The 22,750-nt window shown below is 50.2% G+C and overlaps 2 protein-coding genes across 5 annotated transcripts in view; one reads left to right on the top strand and one right to left on the bottom strand.

Moving 5' to 3' along the window:
• The window catches only part of cep85l (centrosomal protein 85, like), a 64,564-nt gene that overhangs the window by 16,755 nt on the left and 25,059 nt on the right, over window positions 1-22,750 (bottom strand). For all 3 annotated transcript variants that reach the window (XM_064340310.1, XM_064340309.1, XM_064340308.1), the window contains exon 3: window positions 13,159-13,865. In XM_064340310.1, coding sequence (XP_064196380.1) covers window positions 13,159-13,865 — 707 coding nt within the window. The remainder of the gene's footprint in view (window positions 1-13,158; window positions 13,866-22,750) is intronic.
• pln1 (phospholamban 1) lies at window positions 3,488-12,213 on the top strand. Of its 2 annotated transcripts, none has more exons than XR_010330665.1 (2): window positions 3,488-3,745; window positions 10,534-12,213. XR_010330665.1 is itself a non-coding variant. In XM_064340311.1 (2 exons), exon 2 carries the CDS (start codon window positions 8,018-8,020, stop codon window positions 8,174-8,176), a length of 159 nt encoding a protein of 52 aa, XP_064196381.1. In that variant the 5' UTR covers window positions 3,547-3,745; window positions 7,802-8,017; the 3' UTR covers window positions 8,177-8,684. The 2 variants fall into 2 exon arrangements, 1 of the variants encoding a protein (XP_064196381.1); XM_064340311.1 differs by lacking the exon at window positions 10,534-12,213 and adding an exon at window positions 7,802-8,684 and having other exon boundaries at window positions 3,547-3,745.

Below are 22,750 nucleotides of genomic sequence, written 5' to 3'. Positions count from 1 at the left end.
AGGTCAAGCATGAGAGAAACCCACATCCAAGGATATGAAAACAGTGAGGCCGAAACACGGCCCACTGACAGTCAGACCCTCAGTGGCTCCGATCTGTCTGTGAATCGAGTGTGCACAAAAACATACGGCTGGATGGAAGAGTCCAGCTGTCGTCAAAAAGCAGTTCAAGAAAACAGGACCACTTCTGATCACATGGTTGTTTCAGGCCTGAGTAAGAAGATCTACTTCCTGTTTAAGGCACTGAACCAATCAGGTTTCCAGGTTACAGAATCCAGTGCAGAGCATAGACAATCTGACATGCTTGATACCGCTGATGCACTTTCTTTGGCACTGCCGCAATGGACATTGAAATGAGCCTAGTAAAATGGCAGTGCACAATGCTTCAGATAGCTTCCGAGGAGAAGGGAGATTATTTACAGTGTGGACATGGTGCAAAGTGTTTCTAGCGTGTACCCACCAGCCATACCTACATAGCATCCATCTCAACTGCTACATCAACTAACCCGTCTGGGTTAATTACTTCAGTTGGCACTCACAGCCTGTCTCTGTGTCACCCAGCTCACTTTCACACGCGACACCTCTGCTGCTCACTTCGTAACCCGCGAGTCATTAAGGAAATTACAGCCCCATACGTCTTCTGAAGGTTCTGTCCAACGCTTCGCGATGAAAGCTAACACGCTTAGCGGCATGCCCCCTCGCTTGGATGCTTGACACTTGCGATCCTGTGCCGCACGGGGGGGTGGGGGTGTCAGGGCGTGCCCGCGGTAACCTAGGCAACAAAGACAAAAGCCTCCCTGTACGTGCACCCATATAAATAGTTCAAGGCATTCTTCATGGAAAGTCTTTAATCCCCAGAAAGGTGGAGTCCGGTACAAGGATAAAATAGTTTGAGTGGGGGAGTCGGGGGAATAAGCCTGCTGGTGCTCCTGGTTAAAGGCCCTTGTTTGTGTGACCTTGGGTTAAGACTGAACTGGAACCAGGGTCACGGTCTCAACCCCTGGCCTGTTGAGGCCAGGGGTTGACTCCTCCACTTGCTCCAGGGCTCTGGATTAGCGAATGCACGACACACGTCGCAGAATCCCAGGAAACAACTTAACACTTATACACTGTTAACGTCACTCACGGTAAAAGTACCGCAGTTATGGCTCATACACCCTCAAGATCTTGAGCACAAGTAAGACCATAGGTCTGTACTCAAAGCGCTAACACCCCACGGCGCTAACACTCAGCTGTGTCGTCCTCTCCAGTAGAACTATCAGTCATACAGAACATAGCCTCTTATGACATTCAAACAACGGCCACAAAAGATTAACAAAACCACTTGAATGCCTCAAGTCAGCAATTATTTGATGCGTTTGAGATAATCCATCCATTTACAGCATAGAGGCATAGCACTATCAATGTAGCCAGGATGTTTTGAGTAAATCTCTGCCAAGGTTAATGTGCAGGTCTATACGCTCACAATATAGCTTTGTTTCTTAGGGGCACATCAGTATTATGGGATATTTCGTGAATTACCCATTGATTTGATTTATAATTCATAATTCCATTTTCTCCATATAATCAAAAAAGGAGACCGCAAAGCCCTGAAAAAGGCCTGCCTAGCTACCGTAAGTTACCATGGAAACAAAACCGGCAGACTGTCAGACGGTGCGCTATGAAGCCTAGCGGCTCAGTGTTAAAATGGAGTCTGGCAGAGCTCCAGGCTAACCGCTCCCACCTTGGTGCGCAGGGCGACTGCGACACCTGGCCCCCCCGTCACGCGATGATTTACTGGGTTTGGCCACTCCCACCCGCTCCCCGCCCCCCCCCCCGGTGAGCTCGAGTGACAGGCGAGCCCTCTGGGTCCGTCACACGGCACGGCTAATCTCCCGCCGTTTTCCCAGAACCTTATCGCGGCCGTCGCCTTCCCTCGCGGCCCTCCAGACACCCCGTTTTCCGGCACGTCGTCGAGAGCCTCGATCCGCCCGTCGCGAGCGGCCTTCCCTGAGGCCTTCAGCCCCCCCCCGTGTTTTAACGCTCTCAACAAGCAGGCCGAATTTTGCGTCCATCGCCACAACAGTGCCAGAATGGTGCCAGTTGCAGTGTAATGGGAGGTGACGATCAGGGAGCATGCGACCGTAATAAACAGACAAGGTTCGGGTCTGGGGTCCGATCACACAGGGCTCACTACCGCAGGACGCGACGACACGGATCAGCCGTCGCCTTCTCGTTCGCTGTCGCCGTTCTTGTACGCGAGCCGATTTCCGTTATCGAGCCGGGTCGCGGGAACGCCAAGATTGCGTATTGGCATACCTGGGGCTCCGCGAAGGGTGGCGTTGGCCAAGAACATAGCTGGGGTGGAAGGGGGGGGGGGTCACAGCGGGTGTGCTGCACGACGCAGCTTTGCCTCCTCGACTTACGCCCCGCAGCGACGGACATTTTAAAAATGCGCCTTTTTTCTTGGCCTCCTTTCGGTTAGCGCGAGGCCGGCAGAGAGCTCCTTATAAGGGCGAAGGAGCTGAAATAGCAGCTTTCCTTCCCCCCCCCCCCGAGCTTCGGCGAGTAACAGACGTTCGCTTGAGAAACTCCGGCACCAGAGACGGTGAAGAGAGAGTCTCCTCTCTTAGAGGCACACAGACTGCATTAAACGCTTATCATGTGGTTTCACCACAAACAGAAGGGCTTGTTTACAGCCTGTATTAGCCAGCCAAGACCCTTTACTTATTTAATCAGTCTCTCATAGCTACAAGAGCAAGCTCTGTGTGAAAAATGGCTATTACGTTATCAACAAAGCCTTACTTTAAGAGAAAAACAAACCATTTTGTGGGGACTAATGGTAAACTTCATACATTCAGGGGGCCACAAAACACCCCCTAAAAGGTAGTAAGAAAATTCATGAAATATACTAATGTGCCAAATAAAGCATTTTTTCTACAGCCTATTTATAGTACATCTTCTTTAATCCTACTGCAAAGACTAAAACTAAAACATTATCTAAGGTCAGTTTCACTGAACAGATGTCAGTTGTCTTGCTTCACATCGTATTTCACCGCCGGTTAGGATATGCAGATTTCCGTGTGATTAGCTCAGGGTACATACTGAGCCTCTTAAACAGCTGGACTTGGCTGATGCGCTGGACATAGCATTCCAAAACAAGGCAGAGAGGCTTTCTTTGTCCAGGGTCCAGCGACGATCAGAACAGACCTCATTCTGTAACGCCAGCAGCAGCGACGCCGAAAGAATCGCAATCATTCCGCAAACGCTGCCAAGCCGGCGAGATTCAAAATGTAATTAGTGCGCGTTTAGCGAACGGAGAAAGACGTGACACAATTATCGGACAATGGCAGCCTGTGCGCGCCATTTTACATTCAGAGGTATTTGTCATTGTAAATGTAGGAGACACAGTGCTGGCATCTGACAGGTAAGCCTCTCAGCAGGGGTGGGGGGCATCGAGGCCACGCCCACACCGGGGTGGGGGGTGTGAGGGGGGTGGGGGGGTGGGGAGGTTGGACGATGGCCACGGGACCCCTCCCCTCCTGCCCCCATCATCATCGCTCCGCTCTTCCCCCTGCTTTCCTCTCTTCCTTTCTGCCCGCCCCCTGCTCGTTCTCTTTCCCATAAACTTTGTGACATGCTCCACAGCGCTGCCAGACACGCTCCTCGCCCGCTGGACTGAGACCGTTTCCCACGGTGCTGCGGGAGGCTGTGACCGTCGGCGACCCGCCCGCTCGCTCGCTCTCCACCTGTCCGCCCGTCGAACCAGGTAGGACCCGCGTTCCCGCCCTCTCGGAAAAGCCCGGACCCCCCGTGGGGTCCGAATCTGGTGCGGGGCTTCAATTCTTAAAACGGGAATACGGGGAAGCGAACAGACGCTTCATCCGCCTTTAATCTCTGTTAGCTTAAAAAAGAAAGGAATGCACAGCATGAAACAACTGGACTCACTCCACTTCAGTGCCTGTTATTCATTCTATGTGAGCTGTATGAAAGTCCACTGCTCATAATATTCACTCTACCTTGTTATGAAGGTCAAAACATATCCAAAAGAAATGGAACCCTCACATAAAAATTTTATGCATAAAACCAGTTTATGAAAATAAATGTACTTTGCTTTAACTAGCATACTGCCTCAGAAATGAATGACAAGGGGGGACGAGTCCTCACAAGGCTCTACGTTCTTAAGCGCTATCAAATTTCAAAGTTAAAAAGGCGAACGGAAACACGACTCTAAACAGATTTCTTTACAATAAATAACCACGAAAGACGAGTTTTCCAGATAAACGGAAAAAGCTAAAATAAACCAAACTGCTGTAGCCGAGGCTTGCTGTCGTCGAGAGTTCATTCGAGCTGCGCCGTGTTCTCCTGCGAACGAGGGGATAAACAGAGACCTGGTGCCAGACACATTCCAGAGCAGGAAACAAATCTGAAAAGCGGTACTGCTCCGCGGCCGCGGCTGACGGTTCTCTGACCCCGCGTACAGCGCGCACGCATTTGCATCGCGGCTAGAGGGACGGGAGACTCAGCTTTGCATCTACTCAAATGAGCGGGCTTCACACAAAGGGACCTTGTGGACACGGTGAAGGTTAACAACACATCACTGAAAGGCATTTATAGCACTAGCTGGTAGCAACCGACAACTCTGGGTGTGAGGGGTACTTAAGACTACGTTTGAGAGTGTGACCAAGCCTTTTTTTTAGTAGGCTTAGTGGAAACTACAGCAGTCGTATCGATCGCTTACTGATCCGCAATGGCGAGTGCAAACGAGACTTTCGTCGTAGCACGTGATAATTAGCACGACGTTATTAAAGAAGTCCAGTATTTCTATGGCTTCCCGCCAAGCCGCCGCGTGCCATCCGCACGGGCAGCAATTCCCCTCTCTCGTGCCACAAAATGGTGGCCCCACAATTCCCTGTGTTTGCAGCGCGGCGTCCGGCGCATCGCTCTCGGACGCCATCACGGAAAGTTCCGACGGCGGCGGACAGAGGCCTCCCCGCCCCCTGCCTCCGGGTCGCTTGTTTTCTCAGGAACTCGGCCAAAAGGAGAAGAAAAAAAAAAACCAACAGTTTTTATTTCGCGGGGGAATTCGAGGGCCAGGTTTTTCCGAGGATTTCCTTCTTAGGCTCGACTGGAGCTCTCCTCTGTTGATCTTATTTCCGACCGCGGCTCCCATGGGCTGTTTTGTAAGGAAGCACGGCAAATCCCTGCCCAAACACAACCCCTGCGCCTCTGAAAACTGCGCGGCTACAGCGCTCTTAGCTCTAACCGTCGCTTTTTTCCAGCCTCACCCCTGACCTTAAGAACCACAGCCGGGGGGCCGGGAGGCTGAAATCGAAGAACAGACCCAGGCCTACCAATTACAGTCCGCGGGGAGTCATTAGCGACATTAGCCTTCCCCAGCCCAGTCAGGACCGCTACAGAGGCCTCGCTAACGATCGTGTTAGCACGTTCGCGGCCGACAGCGTTAAAAACTCCAAGCGAGCGTTCCATCATCGCCATTCCGTGTTTACGTATCACATGACCCAGTGTGAGATATACGGTATGTTGATCCAGTGCGGTGCCTGGCTCCTCCGGTTATCATTCTTACGCTTTCTCAGTGCGGCCAAAACGCAGTGTACTTAAAAGGAAGACCACTCCAGAAGTGGATAAGAGAGCTCTCCTTAGCACCAGAGCAAACACAGAGACAAAACTTCATACATCACGGCACTGACAGAAACACTGAAGTTTTTTTTCACTTCTGAGAGTTATTCAAAATCTCATTAACTGTTTTTTTTTGGCTCATTTTATAGCGGGAATTGCACAAAAGCAGTTAGATTACTGTACACAAGATAGACTGGAAAACAGATATTGCTATTACTCAAGAAAAATGTTAACAATCAAATCAAAAGAAGTAATTGAAACATCAGTGCGTTTCTATTGAAATTTTTTTTCTTTGACCAAAGATTTTTTCATTCGTGGTAACTCCAGTAACTCCCTAAAACACATCAGCAATTAAAATAGTAGCACTTGGCCTTTTCATAAAGTCTGGAGTTAAGTAGAGTGCTACAAGGTTAATCTGAAAAGAAAAAGTGTGTTAATTAGGGGAATTAATCCAGGGAAGCCTGGATTAATTCCAGCGCACAGTAACCCAAAGTCACACGCAGTCAAGTGTGCCACTGCCAGGAGAAGGAGATAAGCAGGGGCCATTGAGTGCCATGCCCCCTGTCTGTCAATCAACCGTACTGCAGCCCCGGGGAACGCGGAGACTGACAGCGGCGTAAAGATTATCTGTTGTGAGACTGGACGGTGGCAGACAGCCAGGCTGAGGCCGCACGACTCCGTGGGGGGACTTCTTCGACATGGCGGAGCGGCTGCTCTTTAATTTTGGACCGCCTTTGTCGGGTCAAAGGTGCTGCAGGGCCTGAATTCTCACAAGCTCATTATTGGGAAAGGGGGGGGGGTGGCGGGGGTGTGAGGTTTTGTCTACATCCCCCTCCCCTCTGACTGAAGACTCCACCCCCTTCCCCCTTACCGGTCTGCAGGGGCCACTGGCCCTCTAGCAGCTGTTTATTTAGGGGGCGGAGCCGCTGCAGTTTAAAGGGGCGACGCAGGGTAACGACAGGCAAAGGTCATCCCTAAGAATACCCGCCCGCCCACAGCAGGGGGGGCGGGGCCGATATTTGCTGTCGGCGGCTCGTCAGCGGCCGGGCTATGCGCTACACCTTTGACGCGGGCCGCCTCAAAGTCACTCAGAGATGACAGGGGCACCGACAGCTCCCCGAGGCATGCTGGGAAGGAGGAGGGCAGATAAGGCTGCAGTCAGCCTGCCGAAAAGCGGCCGCGATTAAAAACAAACTTCCTGAGTGTACTCCCAGGGTGACGCGGGAGTGGAGGACGGCGGTAAAGAAAACAATGCGAGCGTGCGGATTAGCCGCGGCGAGGAGCGGCGATAACGACGTCGTAATAATAATAGCCGAGCCGCGCGGGCCGGAGGAGGCATGCCGGGCGAGCCGGGATAAATGGCGTGGGGTCCGGCGCGTTCCGGCGGACGCATTTAGCCCCGGCGCTAATCCCGCCGTGCCGAGCCGAGCTATCGCGGCGGCGGAACAAACGCGCGGCGGGAGGGAACGTCGTAAAACCGGGCAGGTGAGCCGTCTGTCGGCGCGGCGGCACGGGCCGCGTGTTTCGGATTCGAGCGGGAGGACGCGGTCGAGGTCATGCGGCGCGGCGTGGAAAAAATCCCCCGGAGATGAGTCGTCCTTGCTGCTCCGCCGCTGTCGCGATCAGTCACAGCTAGACAGGCGCTTTGGCGAGGTCGCTCAGGCCTTAAAGTTAACTGCCCAAACAAAGCGAGAGAAGCAGGAGCGTGAATCCTGGCCTGCGTGCCTCTGAGGGAGAAGAAATCCCATGTTTGTGCATTCAGTGCGTGCGTGCGCACTGTCCAATCTATCAATCAATCAGTAAAACTTTATTTATAGGGCATATTTCATCCAAACTACGGAGTTCAATGTACTTTACAAGGCACAGCAATGCCAAAAAGCAACAGGAAAGAGAAAAAGAAAAATACATTAGAATAATTAAATACATAAATATAAGTATAAAAACAAATATCCAGATACGCATGCGCACACACACACAGAAACACACATATAGCATCAGCATAGAAAGTACACTAATCATTAAGAACACACCAGTGAAAAGCAGGTTCTATGTATAGGCCATGCTGTAAAGGCGATGCACTGTCCATATCAAACCCCCTCCCATTGGCTTGTTTTATTTCATTCATTCATTCACGTGTTTTTGGCTTTTTCACTCATTCACGTTCTCCGATGCTCCCACCCCGCAGCTCCAGGAGGCCCAGGGTCACGCTCAAGCCACGCCCACTGTCCCAAGCCACGCCCACCACCACCACTGCCCACCACTTCCCAGCACTGCACTCCTTCCTCCCTCTGTCCTGAGCACCTCTCTCTTCCTTCCTCTTCCTCTCTCTCTGCACTAACCACCGGTCTCCACCGGGCCGCGCTCTCGCCTCTCTAACCCCGCCAAACCGCCGACCGCCAGCATGGAGAAGGTGCAGCACATGACCCGCTCGGCCATCCGGAGGGCCTCCACCATCGAGGTGAACCCGCAGGCCAAGCAGAGAATGCAGGAGCTCTTCGTCAACTTCTGCCTCATCCTCATCTGCCTGCTGCTCATGTACATCATCGTCTTGTTAATGTGAAGGGGGGCGGGGCCAAGGGGGCGGGCGTTTGCCCAACTGCCACCCGATGGGGTGATGAACTATATGGGAAGTTGGAGCCACGAGGGTGGGGGGTTTGGGGGGAAAAGGTTCTCCAATTCCTTTTGTAAAAATGCTTGCCGATATGAAGAGGGATTTGCTTTTGCTCTACAGTGCATGACCTGTCCAGCTCTATAGACGTGTTTGAGGTTGCGTACGTAGACTAGTGAAGAGCGCCATGTTGGAGCCGGGACCTGTCTTTTTGAGAGAGGCGTGGCCGCCTGTCCGCGCGGGCGTGGCGAGGCCAGGGACTGACCGCGAGGCCTCCACCCCACCAGCATGCTCTCCACCGCACCCGCCCCGTTCCTCCGCCATTCTGCACCGTGCGCCAGCCTGCCTCTGCCCCCGCCCACGCCGTGCCACGCCTCTCTCTGACTGCGCTTGTATCTGTGCTGCTGTGAAGTGTACACGCTGTGAAATTACAAAAAAAAATAATAAAGAACCGAAGGTATTGTGTGTGAATGAGCTGTGATGTCACGCTAGACACCGGGACTGGCCTACAGACCTTCTATTAAAAGGGTGTGATGTGGAAAATGAAATGGCTCATTAAGAGCAGACACAGGGCCACTGCAACGCTCATTGTTAATCACAGAGCTAAATTATATCTTCAATGTCTTTCAACAAACATTGTTATGACATCACAGTCCACCATTAAATATGTTTTATAGTTATTTTAGATGTCTTAGTTCAAAGAGATCTAATAGACTTGATTATGGAGATGGAAAAATTGTCCGTGCTGTCTCTGTTTCACAGTTGAGTGTATTACCGTTCATTGACAATAGGGTAAAGCTACCATAAAATGAACTGTATAGGCCAGTACACACAGAGATGATGGGAGGAAATTAGACAGTTGGTCCAGAAAAACCCTCCAGCCCTGCCATGCTATTGAGCTTTTGCAGAATCTTCATCAGTTATTGATGAATGCCCTTTAGCCAATCAAACAGCAGGAGTGTGTGAATTTGAGCTTCCACATCAAAATAACAATATGCTCACAATTAGCAGCACACGGTTAGGCTAATGATATAGCAAAGGGAAGCCATCGAAGTTCAACAAGACATCTTCAACAAGACAATCTTCTCTTTGGCTTTGAGAGCACAACGTGCCGTATGAAGTTGAAACTTGTTTCTTGACCTTGACTCGTGAATATCATATCATAAAAAAGCTGTTTCACTGTTCCCCGGTGAACTGGTGTTAAATGTAGTGGATAAACAAGAGGACGCAACTGTCCTTTCTCTCCTGCTGAGTTCTGTGCTCTAACAGAACGATAATGTGCTAAGGAAAATCACAAATTCTTTCTTGATGGGGCCATTGGGTTTATGTTCAGACCTCAGGCCATTTGCAATAAAAACAAGCAGTTAGAAAATTAAGCTAAGTGTTTACATAGCATCAGAACTGGGCACCAGACCCTTACTGCCCACTGATTGGTTGTTCCTCTTTGAAAAACAAAGGCACACTATAACAGCTCACGGTTGATAAGAAACCCCTCACTGTCCTAATTCATGACCCTTCACAACACAAGACCCCGTTGGAAATGACATCGGAACTCACACAGAGCAGTTAAGTCAGCCCTGCAAATCAGTCAAATCAGCTATGATACCAGGCTCACACAGAACACATTAACTTTTTGAAGCTATCAAAACTTAAAATGTGAACATTATAAATCTCAGGCTTAATATTTTAAATGCTTTAAAGCGTGAGCCAAGATATTTGGCTGCGTCTTCTCCAAGAATGGATTTGCTGGCAGTGAGCCTGGACCGCTCATGCTGTCTTCTAGCTGAGCTCATCGAAAGACAACAAACATCTTAAATATGTTTCCTAAAAAGGAGGTAACAGCACAGAGAACAAAGTCTCGTTCTGCAACACAAAGAGAAACATTCAGAGAACACAATCTATTTCTGAAGCATGAACAGAACTTCAACATTAAGAGATCTGACAGCAACACAGAAGGATACATACCGGTTCAAGAAAACTGACCCAAAACAATCACTGGCAACACATTCTAGATCTAAACAGCACCCAAGAGTTCTATGGTCATTTAACAAGGCTTCAGAACCTTGTGGCCATGAATAACTGTACAAAATGAGTATTGTACCTTATCGGACCTGTGTTTTGTAGCCAAGTTGTTCCAATGACCTTTGGTATGCACTTATTGTATGTCGCTTTGAATAAAAGCATCTGCCAAATAAATATAATGTAATGTAATGTAGATGCTTGTTATAAGAGGAAAGGGCACAAGCTGAACAGAGGGCCATATCTCTATCACTGTCTGACTGTTCCCTTGTCTTCCCTGTTCCATGTAGTTGAATCACTTACAGCTTCAGCCAGGGTGAAAGACCAGGAGGATGGTATAGACCTGCCCTGCAGCTCCCCCCTCTTCACCAAGCTCAGAGCGTGACAAGCTTCTCCACAGCGCCCTCCAGTGGAGCCCCCCAGCCAGCGCAGCCCTTCCACCATGGATCTGGTCAACAACCGAGGCCTGAACCTCATGCTCAACTTCCTCCTCATCGTGGTGGTGCTGCTCCTCATGCTCATCCTGGTCAAGCTCATGTGAGCCGGGCCCCGCCCTCAAAACCACAGTCATGACTTAACTCAGCCGGCGAGACCTGGGGACCTGAGCATAACGATGCCCACCAGCAGGGGGAGCTGCACTGACTCAAACACTGTAAGGCCGGGTCCATAGTGAAAAGCCAGAGGACCTCGGGAATGGCTTTCTCCAGGATGTGTGGGAGCTTACTGAGCCCCACAGGGAGGTAATATTAGGCATCACTTCGGCATCACCCTCATCAAAATTTTACGGATCGACATTAACCGAGATCAGAGATTAAAAGAGTTTGCAATGAACGACCTATAAGCCTTGGTGATAACATTAGCGTATAATTACGGGATATAAACCCGTGCGATTTATTCACAGCTGCGTCAACAGTGTTTTCAAACTGAAAAACACATCACCAATGCAAGTGACTCCATCTAGTGGCAAACAGGTTAACTGCATGAAATGCATTCATGCCCGTTGATTATATAAACGACTGCCAGTTACATCTGTTCTAAATAATTTGCATTTAGTAAGGCTATTCCAATCAAATCTTATCTTTTGTTGGTTTTCAGTGCTCCCATCAAGCACTTTCAATCACAGAAATAATAATGTAAAATGCTAACCAAAAGTCATCGAGTATACATGGAACAAAACAAAATTGTCACAGCTGTAGCATAATGGCAGCCCTTGCTGTACAGTGTAAGCTTTCTGTAATGGCGCCCTGAGCGACAACTGAGGCACTTATGCTATATGACAGCCTCACGCTAAGTTGGGTCCTTTAGGGAAAAGTGTGCAGTGCATATACTCAGTCACAACTTTCACACTATTTGTACTCACGGTGGAAAAGATTTTTCTTTGGCACACCTAGTGCTCTGTTCTCTTAATAGCATTGCATATTCATGTGTGAACAAACATGCTAACTGTGGTTCAGCCCTGTTCTTCTGCATGTTGATATGTCGGTTACCATATCCGTTACCTTGAGAAACGGGGCTCCTGTACCCCAATTACTTTTTGGACACATAAAATGGACAAATGCTGCAATCCTCTGGGAAAATATTGATCTGTACCAAATTGTTAAATAAGAGAAAATATGACAATTTGTTCTGTATATCTACAATGCTAGCGATGCGGGCAAAGTTTTAAAAGTAAAACGCTACCTGACCTTCCAAATATTTTCTTCCAATCCAAATGACAAAGACAGTCAGACCACTGAAAGGGACTCAGGTCAGCCAGGTAATGCTCTCCTTAAAATCACACATCACCCTGATTAATGTTTATACATATTTAACAGGTATATATCTACATGCAGAGCACCGTTAAGTTCTTGTTGTGTTTGTGATGTTCATTTCAGTTTTTTGCACCATGTATGATTCTTGCAAGATTCTTGCGAGATGAGTTTGCTCTTGGGTATAAGGACAAATAAATTTCAGCTATAAAAACATAAAAACTTTCTTCTTTTTCTAAGCATGTAAGAGTAGAATTTGATACATTGTCTTGATCAATGCATGTTAAAATCCAATAAATTTTTGGTGTAATGGATTTAAAAACAAAAAATGAATCAATGAACGGTAAGTGATTATACATAATATATGAGCACTCACAATAATCTTTAAAGGATAAATTATCTTGAACTCTACACATTGAACGTGCCTTCCCCTTGAGTCAGCCAACAGAACAAAAATGCTTCAAGCGGAGCCTGAACTTTACCACCCACTCCACACGGGGGCGATACGTCACCAGTCTCACTATATTTCATCTCATTCGGAGATAAAATCCTTTCGGTGGTATTTCAATGGAGACTCTCTCTCTCTGCGGAAAGGTTTTGGGTTAACCACAGACATTCAAACCACGCTGCTCTCAGCGCTGTGATAGGCTGTTTCTTCTGCCAGGTTCTCTGTGTTTGTGCGTCCACAGAACCCGACTCAATAGAGTCACGTCTTTTATGCTTTTCCCTATTTTCTCCTAAATGTACAATGTTTCACTCACAGTCGCATAGAGGTGCATGTGTCTGGAACAGACTGAACAAAGGTCCTCGCTTTCCCTTTTCACAGCAGTCTGACAGAATCAGAGAGGAGATTCAACAGCCCTCGAGTCCCTTCATATCACTCACTCTTACATCTCCCCCCTCTCACAGTGTCTCGCTCACTCACTCTCTACCTCCCACTCTCCCTCTCCCCTCCTCTTAATCCCCTCCCCCTCTTCTTCCCCACTGCCTCTCCCTCTTAATCATTCTCCCTCTTTCCTCTTTCCAATCATTCTCCCTCCACCTCTCCTCCTCACTCCTCTTTCTCATCACTCAGTAACCCCCTCTCTGCCTCTCATTCACTCCCCCTCTCTCTCACTCATTCACTCCCCCTCTCTCTCACTCAGTCACACTCCCCCCCTCCCTCACCTGCGTGAGCTCTGTCTCCTGCCGGAGTCTCTCGCGGTCCTGTTGCCAGGCAGCGGCGAGGCCGCAGAGTTCGGGCCCCGCCCGGTACTCCACCGGGTTCGAGTGCATCTGCTCGCTCAGCCACATCTGGGTCCGGACGGCGGGCTGGATGGGCGACCCCCCCACGGCCTGGTGCCCCAGGGGCAGCCCCCTCTGCGCGGGCCCCTGGGCGAGGGGCTTGCTCTCGGGTAAGGCACTGTAGGTCAGGTCCAGGCTGTTGGGCTTGAGGGGGGCGGGGCCGGCGGGCTCCGCCTTCCCGCACAGGTCGTACCTGTACCTGGGCTCCGCCCCCGGCGACAGCCTGTGGAGCACCGGGGCGCTGCCGTCGGGGCCGTGGTGGAGGTGGTCCGACCGGTAGCCGTACAGGAGGCCCCGGTCCAGGGAGCCGTGGGCGTCGCCCCGGTAGGCCGGCCTCCCCGCGGGGCTGCCCTTGTCCGCACCCGTCCCGCTCAGGCGCGTCAGGGACGACCAGCGGCGCACCGGCCGCGGGTCCTTCATGTCCAGCGGGCTGTCCAGCGGGGCGGGGAGCTGGCAGCTGCCCCAGGAGCCGGGGGCCAGGGGGGCGCTCAGTTTGGAGATGGAGGGGGAGGGCATGACGTGCGCCGTGGGGATGGAGCCCTGGGAGCGCAGCGGCTGGAAGCACAGCGTGCCGCTGGAGCTGGAGTGGTCTGCGCAGAGAGAGAGAGAGAGAGAGAGAGAGAGAGAGAGGGTCACTGTTAATGAGGCTCTCCCACTCTCTACACACCGACTACAGACACACATCCACCGGAACATCTCTCCCAATCCAGCATTCTCACTGAAGCCAACATCTCTCTAAGTGGAACATCCCTCTTGAACAGAACAGCTCTCTCAAATTTTTACATCCTTCTCTGAATGCAACATCTCCCTAAACAAAACAACATCTATCTCTCACCTCGCTCTGAATACAACATCATTCTCTTAACAAATCTCAAACTGAACTAAATAATATAGGCTATATCTCCGAGTACATGTCTTTTAGTACAGTATCCCTCTTTGAATACGATATCAGCCTTAGTTTCCTTGGTTTTCATCATCACACTAGACCAGCACCCTCAAGCTATTTTTCCAACATGGCGGCTTCTCATGCCATGGGCTGGTTCTAGCTCGAGCTTAAAACTCATATTAGTGCCATCGCCCAAACGTCAGTGAGCAGTACTTTCATCTTATCCTGATCACTCCGCAGACAGTGAAATTGCATCTATGCTACGTATCTTTTGGTTGTAAACCAAGAGGCAACACGTCCGCTTCCAAGATCAAAGCCTGTATAATCACCACCAATAATATCATAAAACTAAGAGTAAGGTGCTGTAGGCGGATCTGACGCCCTTCAAACAGAAAGCCTCAGATCCCAAGCAGTGGACATGTGGAAGGTTTGATACAGTGGAAAGTGTGTGTGTGTCTGTGCGTGTCTGTGTGTGTGTGTGTGTGAGAGTGTGTGTGGGTGCGCGCGCATGTGCGTGTGTGTGTGTGTGTGTCCTTAGGATCCCTGCAGGCTCACTGGCTGTGTTCATGAATAACTCATGATCTGTGTGCTACATGCCAGCTGCTGGCGCAAAAGACCGAGACGAGAGTAGCAAAGTCACAGCAGGAAGCGCACGCAGCCAAAGCACAGTAAAGACCCACACTCTACAATAAACACACACGTACACACACCACACACACAACACCCTACACACACCACACACACACACACCTACACCACACACACACACACCTCTCTCTCTCCTTCACACATCACACCACACCACACATCACACACACACACACACTCTCTCCCACACTTAGACACATACACTCTCTCTCTTACACACACACACACACACACACACTCTCTCTTACACATACACACACACCTCTCTCCACACAACACATACACTCTCTCTTACACATACACACACACACACTCTCTCTCTCTCTCTTACACATACATACACACATACACTCTCTCTCTTACACATACACACACACACATACACACTCTCTCTCTTACACATATACACATACACAGACACACACTCTCCCTTACACATACACACACACACACACACTCTATCGCTCTCTTACACACACGCATACACACGCACAGATCCTACAATCTCAAACTGAAGGCCTTCATAAGAAAGCGTACAGAGCACACAAGGTGGACTGTGGGTGAACCGATGTCATGAGGAACGGTCATAAACTGAAACTGACTCAGCAAATGACCAGCTGTATAAATACAAACGAATGCGCAATCAAAGCCATAAATCTCGTGACCCTTGAACGACAGTCCAGACAAAGAAATTCAATGACAAAGCAAATGTAAATATTTCTGCAGAAACTGAATATGGAGCTGAAATCAAAAAAGGTAATCTTCAGAAAAGGTAAGAGCAACTACTCAATGTGCACCAACAGTGAACCACATGCAGTTTTGCTAGTACGGAAATGAATTATTACGGTCAGCCATTGCAGTTTCCCTGCACATCGTTAAGGAGCAGAAACCTACAAACCAGCAGTTCTCATCAAGTTTGGGCAGCCCTGCCTCACACTGTGCATCAGCCCGATGACTGCTGGGAAAACAGGACTGGCCAGCGCGGCGGAGAGCAGCAATCACTCTTCCGTACGGCGCAAGGCTCCGCAGGACCGCCAGCCTTTACCCGCGAGGGAGAAAAACAAACACTCTCTTTCCAGGGTAAATAAACTCCTTCGGGTCGAGCTTCGCCCTTACTTCGCACCGAAACAAAAACTTTATAAACAACGGACGCTGACGCTAGCATCGGGGAAAACGAAGCGGTTTCTAATAACTTTTCCAAACATGGCTGAGGTTCTGTTTAACAACATCGTTTGCCGTCGGCGCGCAACAAAGCCTGGCCTGGCGTTTGTGTACGCGTGTCCACGGTTTGTAGGCCGCAAGCCTTGAAAATGTGCTTTGGCAGATTTTTACCGCGGCTCACGTTATCTCGTGAATGACCGCGCCTTTCCTGCCGCAGAGAAGCTCAAACGCCACTATGGCCACTCCTTCTTTTTCTCTAATTGGCTCAGTGATTAAAGGCTGCTTGCCAATGACCAATCACACTTGAACAAATAAATTCAGGCAAGCTACCTCTGGACCATCTGGCCTTCTACAGTAACGGCCTTTGGACTAACAGAAGAACAATTGCAAGTCTCTGCTGAGACTAAGCATCATCACTGGACATCATAACCATTTGGACCTTCAGAAGAAAAGACAGTAACACCCTCATAGTCATAATGTGGTTTGTTCCCTCTCTATTGAACCCTGGGTAAAGCACTATGAAAGAAATCTGAAAGCGTAATCTGTTGACATTTGGCCTGATGCGATGTCTGAGTGCTGTGTGCGTCTTATTCATACATTATAAATGACCCGGATAAATCAGCGACTGCTGATGTAAGGGATGATATTAGAGAAACAGGATGTAGCCTACTACTAACCCCAGGAGAAGACGGCTTCCTACTATAATTGAGGGTCCATCGGTTTATCGATTTTACAATATTATCCGGTGTGCAGTTCCGTTGGGGAAACTGAAAGAACAGAAGTGCCTAGGCTTCTAACATGACAACGAATGCCAAAACAAATTTTAACTACCCTAGGCCAAAAAAAAAAAACAGCAAAAAACATTCTGCTTTTAATCGATATGCGATGTAGATGCAGCTAGCCACCACTGGGTGGCGACAGCAGTACCTAAATGTAACGCTGGTTCCAAGAAAGCACATGAATCTGCAAGTACAGACAGGCACATCCTAGGGGTAAGTGGTGTTTCGAGTTTACACAAGAAGTCCTGACAATCTCACGCAGTCTATTACTGGTTTCGCTCTACATAACAATGAAAAAAAAAACATTGACGACAGAGCTACAAACGTTCGCTCCGGTCTCTCATTACATCAAACCAGCCCAGCATGAAAACAGCTCTATAAATCTAAGACGCTTCACAGACAAAGCTCGACAGCCAAGGCGTCTACACGGGCTTACAAGCACGGCTGAAACCTCAGCGCTACAAACATCGCAGAATGCATTTCTGTTTTAAAAGCGCAAAAATATTAGGATTACGAGATTATCGGAGTACTACACATTGTCATGCACGTAGGAAGAGACCTACCTACTTGTCTTTTTTTTGGTCGAACAAAACAAACAGGCTACCGCTTGCAGTTCTCCGGTTTGGTCCAGAAAGCATAAAAAGAGCATCTTTACTGGAACTCTGCTCCTCGAGATAATTCGGTGAAATATGATCGAGCTTGCTGGAAGCCCTAAGGTCTGGAATGTTCGCTGTTATGACCTGATCAGGCCTGAGGTATTTGATCAAAGAGGCAGCCTTAGCATTTATCAGACTGTATGACTAATGAGTATTCTATGTGGTTCAAATAAAAGGTGAAAAGAGCATTCATAAATATTGTTGGCATCATAAGAAACCTTGTAAAACCATATAATGTTTGGCATTTTTGTGTTTAATACACAAATAGATTGCTCGTATCATTCTTTGAGTACCGTCAATGTTTTGCAGCTGTGGCTAAAAAGTTTATTTAAAACAAAATGAACCTATAACCTGTCGAATGTAATGTAATAAAATCGTTCCCAGGAAATAGCCTTTTTCTAAACAAGGCCATGCTTTTTCTTTTGCAAATAAGGAAACGCTGCATTAAGGACCAAAGCTTGTTAATGTGTTCACCTGATGTGAATAACTGCAAAGCACAATGTTTTCGCAATGCTTTAACAAATGGAGAGGTCCACTTAAGAAAAAACCAGAAATAACTGCAAATTAGTCGGTGTTTTCCATTTTGTCAATGCTCTGGCTTTCAACTGAGACTTAAAAAACACGAGCCAAGGACAAAGTGTTACAGAGCTAACTGCCGCTTTGTATTTGAATGAGCAGAGTCTTAATGCGTTTCCTCTGAAGTGTAAATGGAGGTAAATGTCCCGAGGTCCCTTCAGTGTTGCTCATGCTATGACGTTAGCCTCTCGCCGGAGCTAAAAGTACATCACATTACACTCCCTCAGTCACTGCTATTCCTAATGCTGGCCATGGCCTGAAAATAGCCTGAAAACAACAGTGCTTGGAACTTGAAGACCCCCCCCGTAAACTAAACAGGACTGGGAGGTAGGGGGAGTGCGAGGGCTGTGGGTCGGGGGCGAGACGCAAGTGTTCACAAAGCGCCGCTTTGTCGGGACACGTCTGCGGGGCAACTGCAGAGCAGCTGGAGGGAGCGAGAAGCGGGCCCCTGATCCGGCACATTCCGCAGGAGAGCCGCGGCTCCAGCAGACTTCTGGGGCAGCCCACTGCCACGACCCACTGACACGGAGCCCCAGTCCCACAGCCCACACACAGGGAACACTACACCAGCCCAGTCCCACGGCCCACTCACAGGGACCACTACACCAGCCCAGTCCCACGGCCCACACACAGGGACCACTACACCAGACAATCCCATAACCCACTCACAGGGACCACCACACCAGCCCAGTCCCACAGCCCACTCACAGGGACCACTACACCAGCCCAGTCCCACGGCCCACTCACAGGGATCACTACACCAGCCCAGTCCCACAGCCCACTCACAGGGACCACTACACCAGACAATCCCATAACCCACACACAGGGACCACTACACCAGCCCAGTCCCACAGCCCACTCACAGGGGCCACTACACCAGCCCAGTCCCACGGCCCACTCACAGGGGCCACTACACCAGCCCAGTCCCACAGCCCACACACAGGGACCACTAATACCAGCCCAGTCCCACAGCCCACACACAGGGACCTCTACTACCAGCCCAGTCCCACAACCCACTCACAGGGACCACTACACCAGCCCAGTCCCACAGTCCACTCACAGGGACCACTACACCAGCCCAGTCCCACGGCCCACACACAGGGACCACTACACCAGCCCAGTCCCACAGCCCACTCACAGGGTTCACTACACCAGACAATCCCATAACCCACACACAGGGACCACTACACCACCCCACTCCCATGGCCCACTCACAGGGTTCACTATACCACCCCACTCCCACGGCCCACTCACAGGGACCACTACACCACCTCACTCCCATGGCCCACTCACAGGGTTCACTATACCACCCCACTCCCACGGCCCACTCACAGGGACCACTACACCACCCCACTCCCACGGCCCACTCACAGGGACCACTACACCACCCCAGTCCCACGGTCCACTCACAGGGACCACTATACCACCCCACTCCCACGGCCCACTCACAGGGACCACTACACCACCCCACTCCCACGGCCCACTCACAGGGACCACTATACCACCCCACTCCCACGGCCCACTCACAGGGACCACTATACCACCCCACTCCCACGGCCCACTCACAGGGACCACTATACCACCCCACTCCCACAACCCACTCACAGGGATCACTACACCAGCCCAGTCCCACTTCATTCAGTAACGGCCAACTGGATCCGTTAACGAACAGTGTTGAAAGTGAAACCAATGTCCTGCTGGAAGTCCCCCTGGCTGAACCACAATAATAATGTTTTTGCTCCCTGTTAAAGGCCAGGGCGTTCATAAGCACTTTTCCTCCTTTGCGCTACAGAGTCTGGGAGAGGCAGGAAAGTCCGACGGGCCGCTTGTTTTAAAAGCGGCTGAAATTGATAAGACGATAAAAGCGGGGCGATCGGGCCTGGCGCTCAGCTTCTGGCTCCTTATATAGTCAGGGAGAACGTTCTGCGGGCTCCGTGTTTTTACGGAGGTCCTGGTACATTGTCTGGCTGCCCCCTTCCATACGCTCCAGAACGCCGTCATCTGGTTCTGATCTGAGCCCTAATGAGAAACGTGCGGAGAAGTGAACTCAGCGAGGCCCGAGGGCCCGGATCCCTCCTGTGGACCGTCACAGCCACAGCCGCGCGCGGTTCCTCCTCCACTGAACACAGGGCGAGCTCCAGACAACCCGCTCGTTCTCTTCTGAACAGTGCAAACCACTGTAAGAGTGCAGTCCTGGTCCTACTCTACTGAACACAGGGTGAGCACGATACAACCCACTCGTTCTCTTCTGAACAGTGCAAACCACTGTAAGAGCGCAGTCCTGGTCCTACTCTACTGAACACTGGGCGAGCACAAGACAACCCGCTCGTTCTCTTCTGAACAGTGCAAACCACTGTAAGAGCGCAGTCCTGGTCCTACTCTACTGAACACAGGGCGAGCACAAGACAACCCACTCGTTCTCTTCTGAACAGTGCAAACCACTGTAAGAGTGCAGTCCTGTCCCCTCTCTACTGAACACAGGGCGAGCACAAGACAACCCACTCGTTCTCTTCTGGACAGTGCAAACCACTGTAAGAGTGCAGTCCTGGTCCCCTCTCTACTGAACACGGAGAAAGCAACCGTAAAAGTTCAGTCTATTTCTTTCTCTACTGAACACACAGAAAACCACTGTTAAAGTTCAGTCCTGTTGTCTCTTTCGAATGCAGGATAATTGGTAATTGAGGTCTCTGCTCAGGTTCTCATTCTGCTAGAACAGGAAGGCCGTGCTTCACAGAAACCTCTTGCCCTGTGAGATGTCCGGAGGAGGGTGATTTCTGGAATGTGGGTCACACCAGCCCTGCATAGGGGTGTCCTGCCCCTATGACAAGCCTGTACCTAAATCACTCCTCCTCCACCCCCCACCCCGCCCATACCTGGCTGTGTGACTGCTCTCTCCCTCCCACACATTCAGATCTGTCTAACTGGCATGACCATAATTTCATCATGTGCTAATATAAAAGGTAAAATAATGAGCACAAATACACATCGATGACCTCATTGATTACTTTTTTCCAGAACGATGAACACATTAACATAATGCATTTGCCCTGTCAACGGAATTAGCCCACTCAGGTTATGGCCTTTCTCTCTCATGCATGTTTTCTCTCTCTCTCTTTCTCTCTCTCTCTCTCTCTCTCTCTCTCTCGCTAAAGAGCCACCCAGATAAGCAGCTTTGCTTTATGCACAACTTCCCTAACCGTATAGGCCCTCAGCTATGGGCTCCCTTAAGCAGGGAGGTCGCTAACCTCCGCCCCTGCCCTCCCCCCCCCCCCCACCTCCCTCCCACGAGGCGCACACACGGCCTCACGCCCGGCGCCAGCCCGGCTCACTGAGCTTTCGGACAGCCGCGTCTCCACGGCAGCGAGCGCGACCCGGCGATTCTGCCCGGCGTTACCGCCACACGACCGCCTTTCAGAACTTCTACAACTTTCAGAACACAGCCCGCAGCCTCAAAACTCCGCCAGGCCGTCTCGACATCTACCGTCCGCCTGCTCAGTGCAGGGACCCAGACAGGCTGCAGATCTTACGCTGGATATCACAGCCTCGCTTGGAGCCATTCGCGCAAATGGCGGAATTTATTTGATGGCGGTTACATAAGGAGAGGAGCGCGTCCACGCGACGCAGTGCCCAGAAGCAGACGGGGAACAAACACAGAACGTACTGAGCTCCGGTGTCATAAACAAGCCTCTGCGCAGTCACATGGTCGGAGCATTGCCCCCCCGCGGTCCCCTTCCAAATTATTCCGTGGGCGGGGGACGGACTGGGCGCTCTCCAACGGAGCCCCGCGGCCATCAAAACAAGCCGGGGTCTGATCTCAAACGGCGCACACGTGTTCCTGCTGGGGGGTCTGGGGCGGACAGCGTGTACCCGTCTCCACATGGTCGTCAGGTGTGAAAACAGTGCGAAATACTCAGACCCGTTTCTATTCAGTGATCCGGCGTGATTACAAATAGAACCCGTTTCTATTCAGTGATCAAGTGTGATCTGAAATAGAACCCATTTCTATTGAATGATCAAGTGTGATCTGAAATAGAACCCCTATTCTATTGAGTGATCAGGCGTGATTGCAAACAGAACCTGTTTCTATTGAGTGATCAGGTATGATTTGAAATAGAACCTGTTTCTATTGGGTGATCAGGTATGATTTGAAATAGAACCTGTTTCTATTGAGTGACCAGGTGAGACCTGAGATAGCACAGCAATGGCTCATACTGGGTGATCAGGTGCTTACTCTACAGGGTTGGAGTCCTGATCGATGTGGTCACTTCTGGCACTACGATCCTTACTTCACTCTAGTGTTTCTTTTGCGCCTCTACATCTTGAAACCTATGCACTTGTTGTACGTCGCTCTGGATAAGAGCGTCTGCTAAATGCCTATAATGTAATGTAATGTAATGTAATGATCTAATCCAGTAGGAGAATCAATAGGTCAGCACTGCAGAGACACTGGTGTAATAATGCACTGTAACAGGAGCAGGTGCTGACGACGGCCGATTGTGAAAGAGGAGGAGGAAGAGGAGGAGGAAGAGGATCTCTTGAAATAGCAGTGTTACTCTGTCCGGGGTGGGATTGAGCAACAGAGCGTGTGTCAGAGTGACCGTGTCCCAATGGTCACGTAGACCGCTGGACCGTGGCGCTCCCCTTCTTCCCGCTGCTTTACCGCGCTCTTAGGTTTCACTGCGCAGCACATTGCTACGGCGATGGCGCCACGGAGACGGTCACCGGGAAGAACGGAGGATTTGGGGGCTGCTGACCTTTCCGTTCTCGTA

Source organism: Anguilla rostrata, chromosome 6 (genome assembly GCF_018555375.3).
Source record: "Anguilla rostrata isolate EN2019 chromosome 6, ASM1855537v3, whole genome shotgun sequence".
NCBI classification, from domain to species: Eukaryota; Metazoa; Chordata; class Actinopteri; order Anguilliformes; family Anguillidae; genus Anguilla; species Anguilla rostrata.
This window is presented reverse-complemented; position numbering and strand designations above follow the sequence as displayed.

What these genes read in the sequence shown, in the direction of transcription:
- pln1 (XM_064340311.1), top strand. Translation starts at nt 8,018, where the DNA reads ATGGAGAAGGTGCAGCACATGACCCGCTCGGCCATCCGGAGGGCCTCC.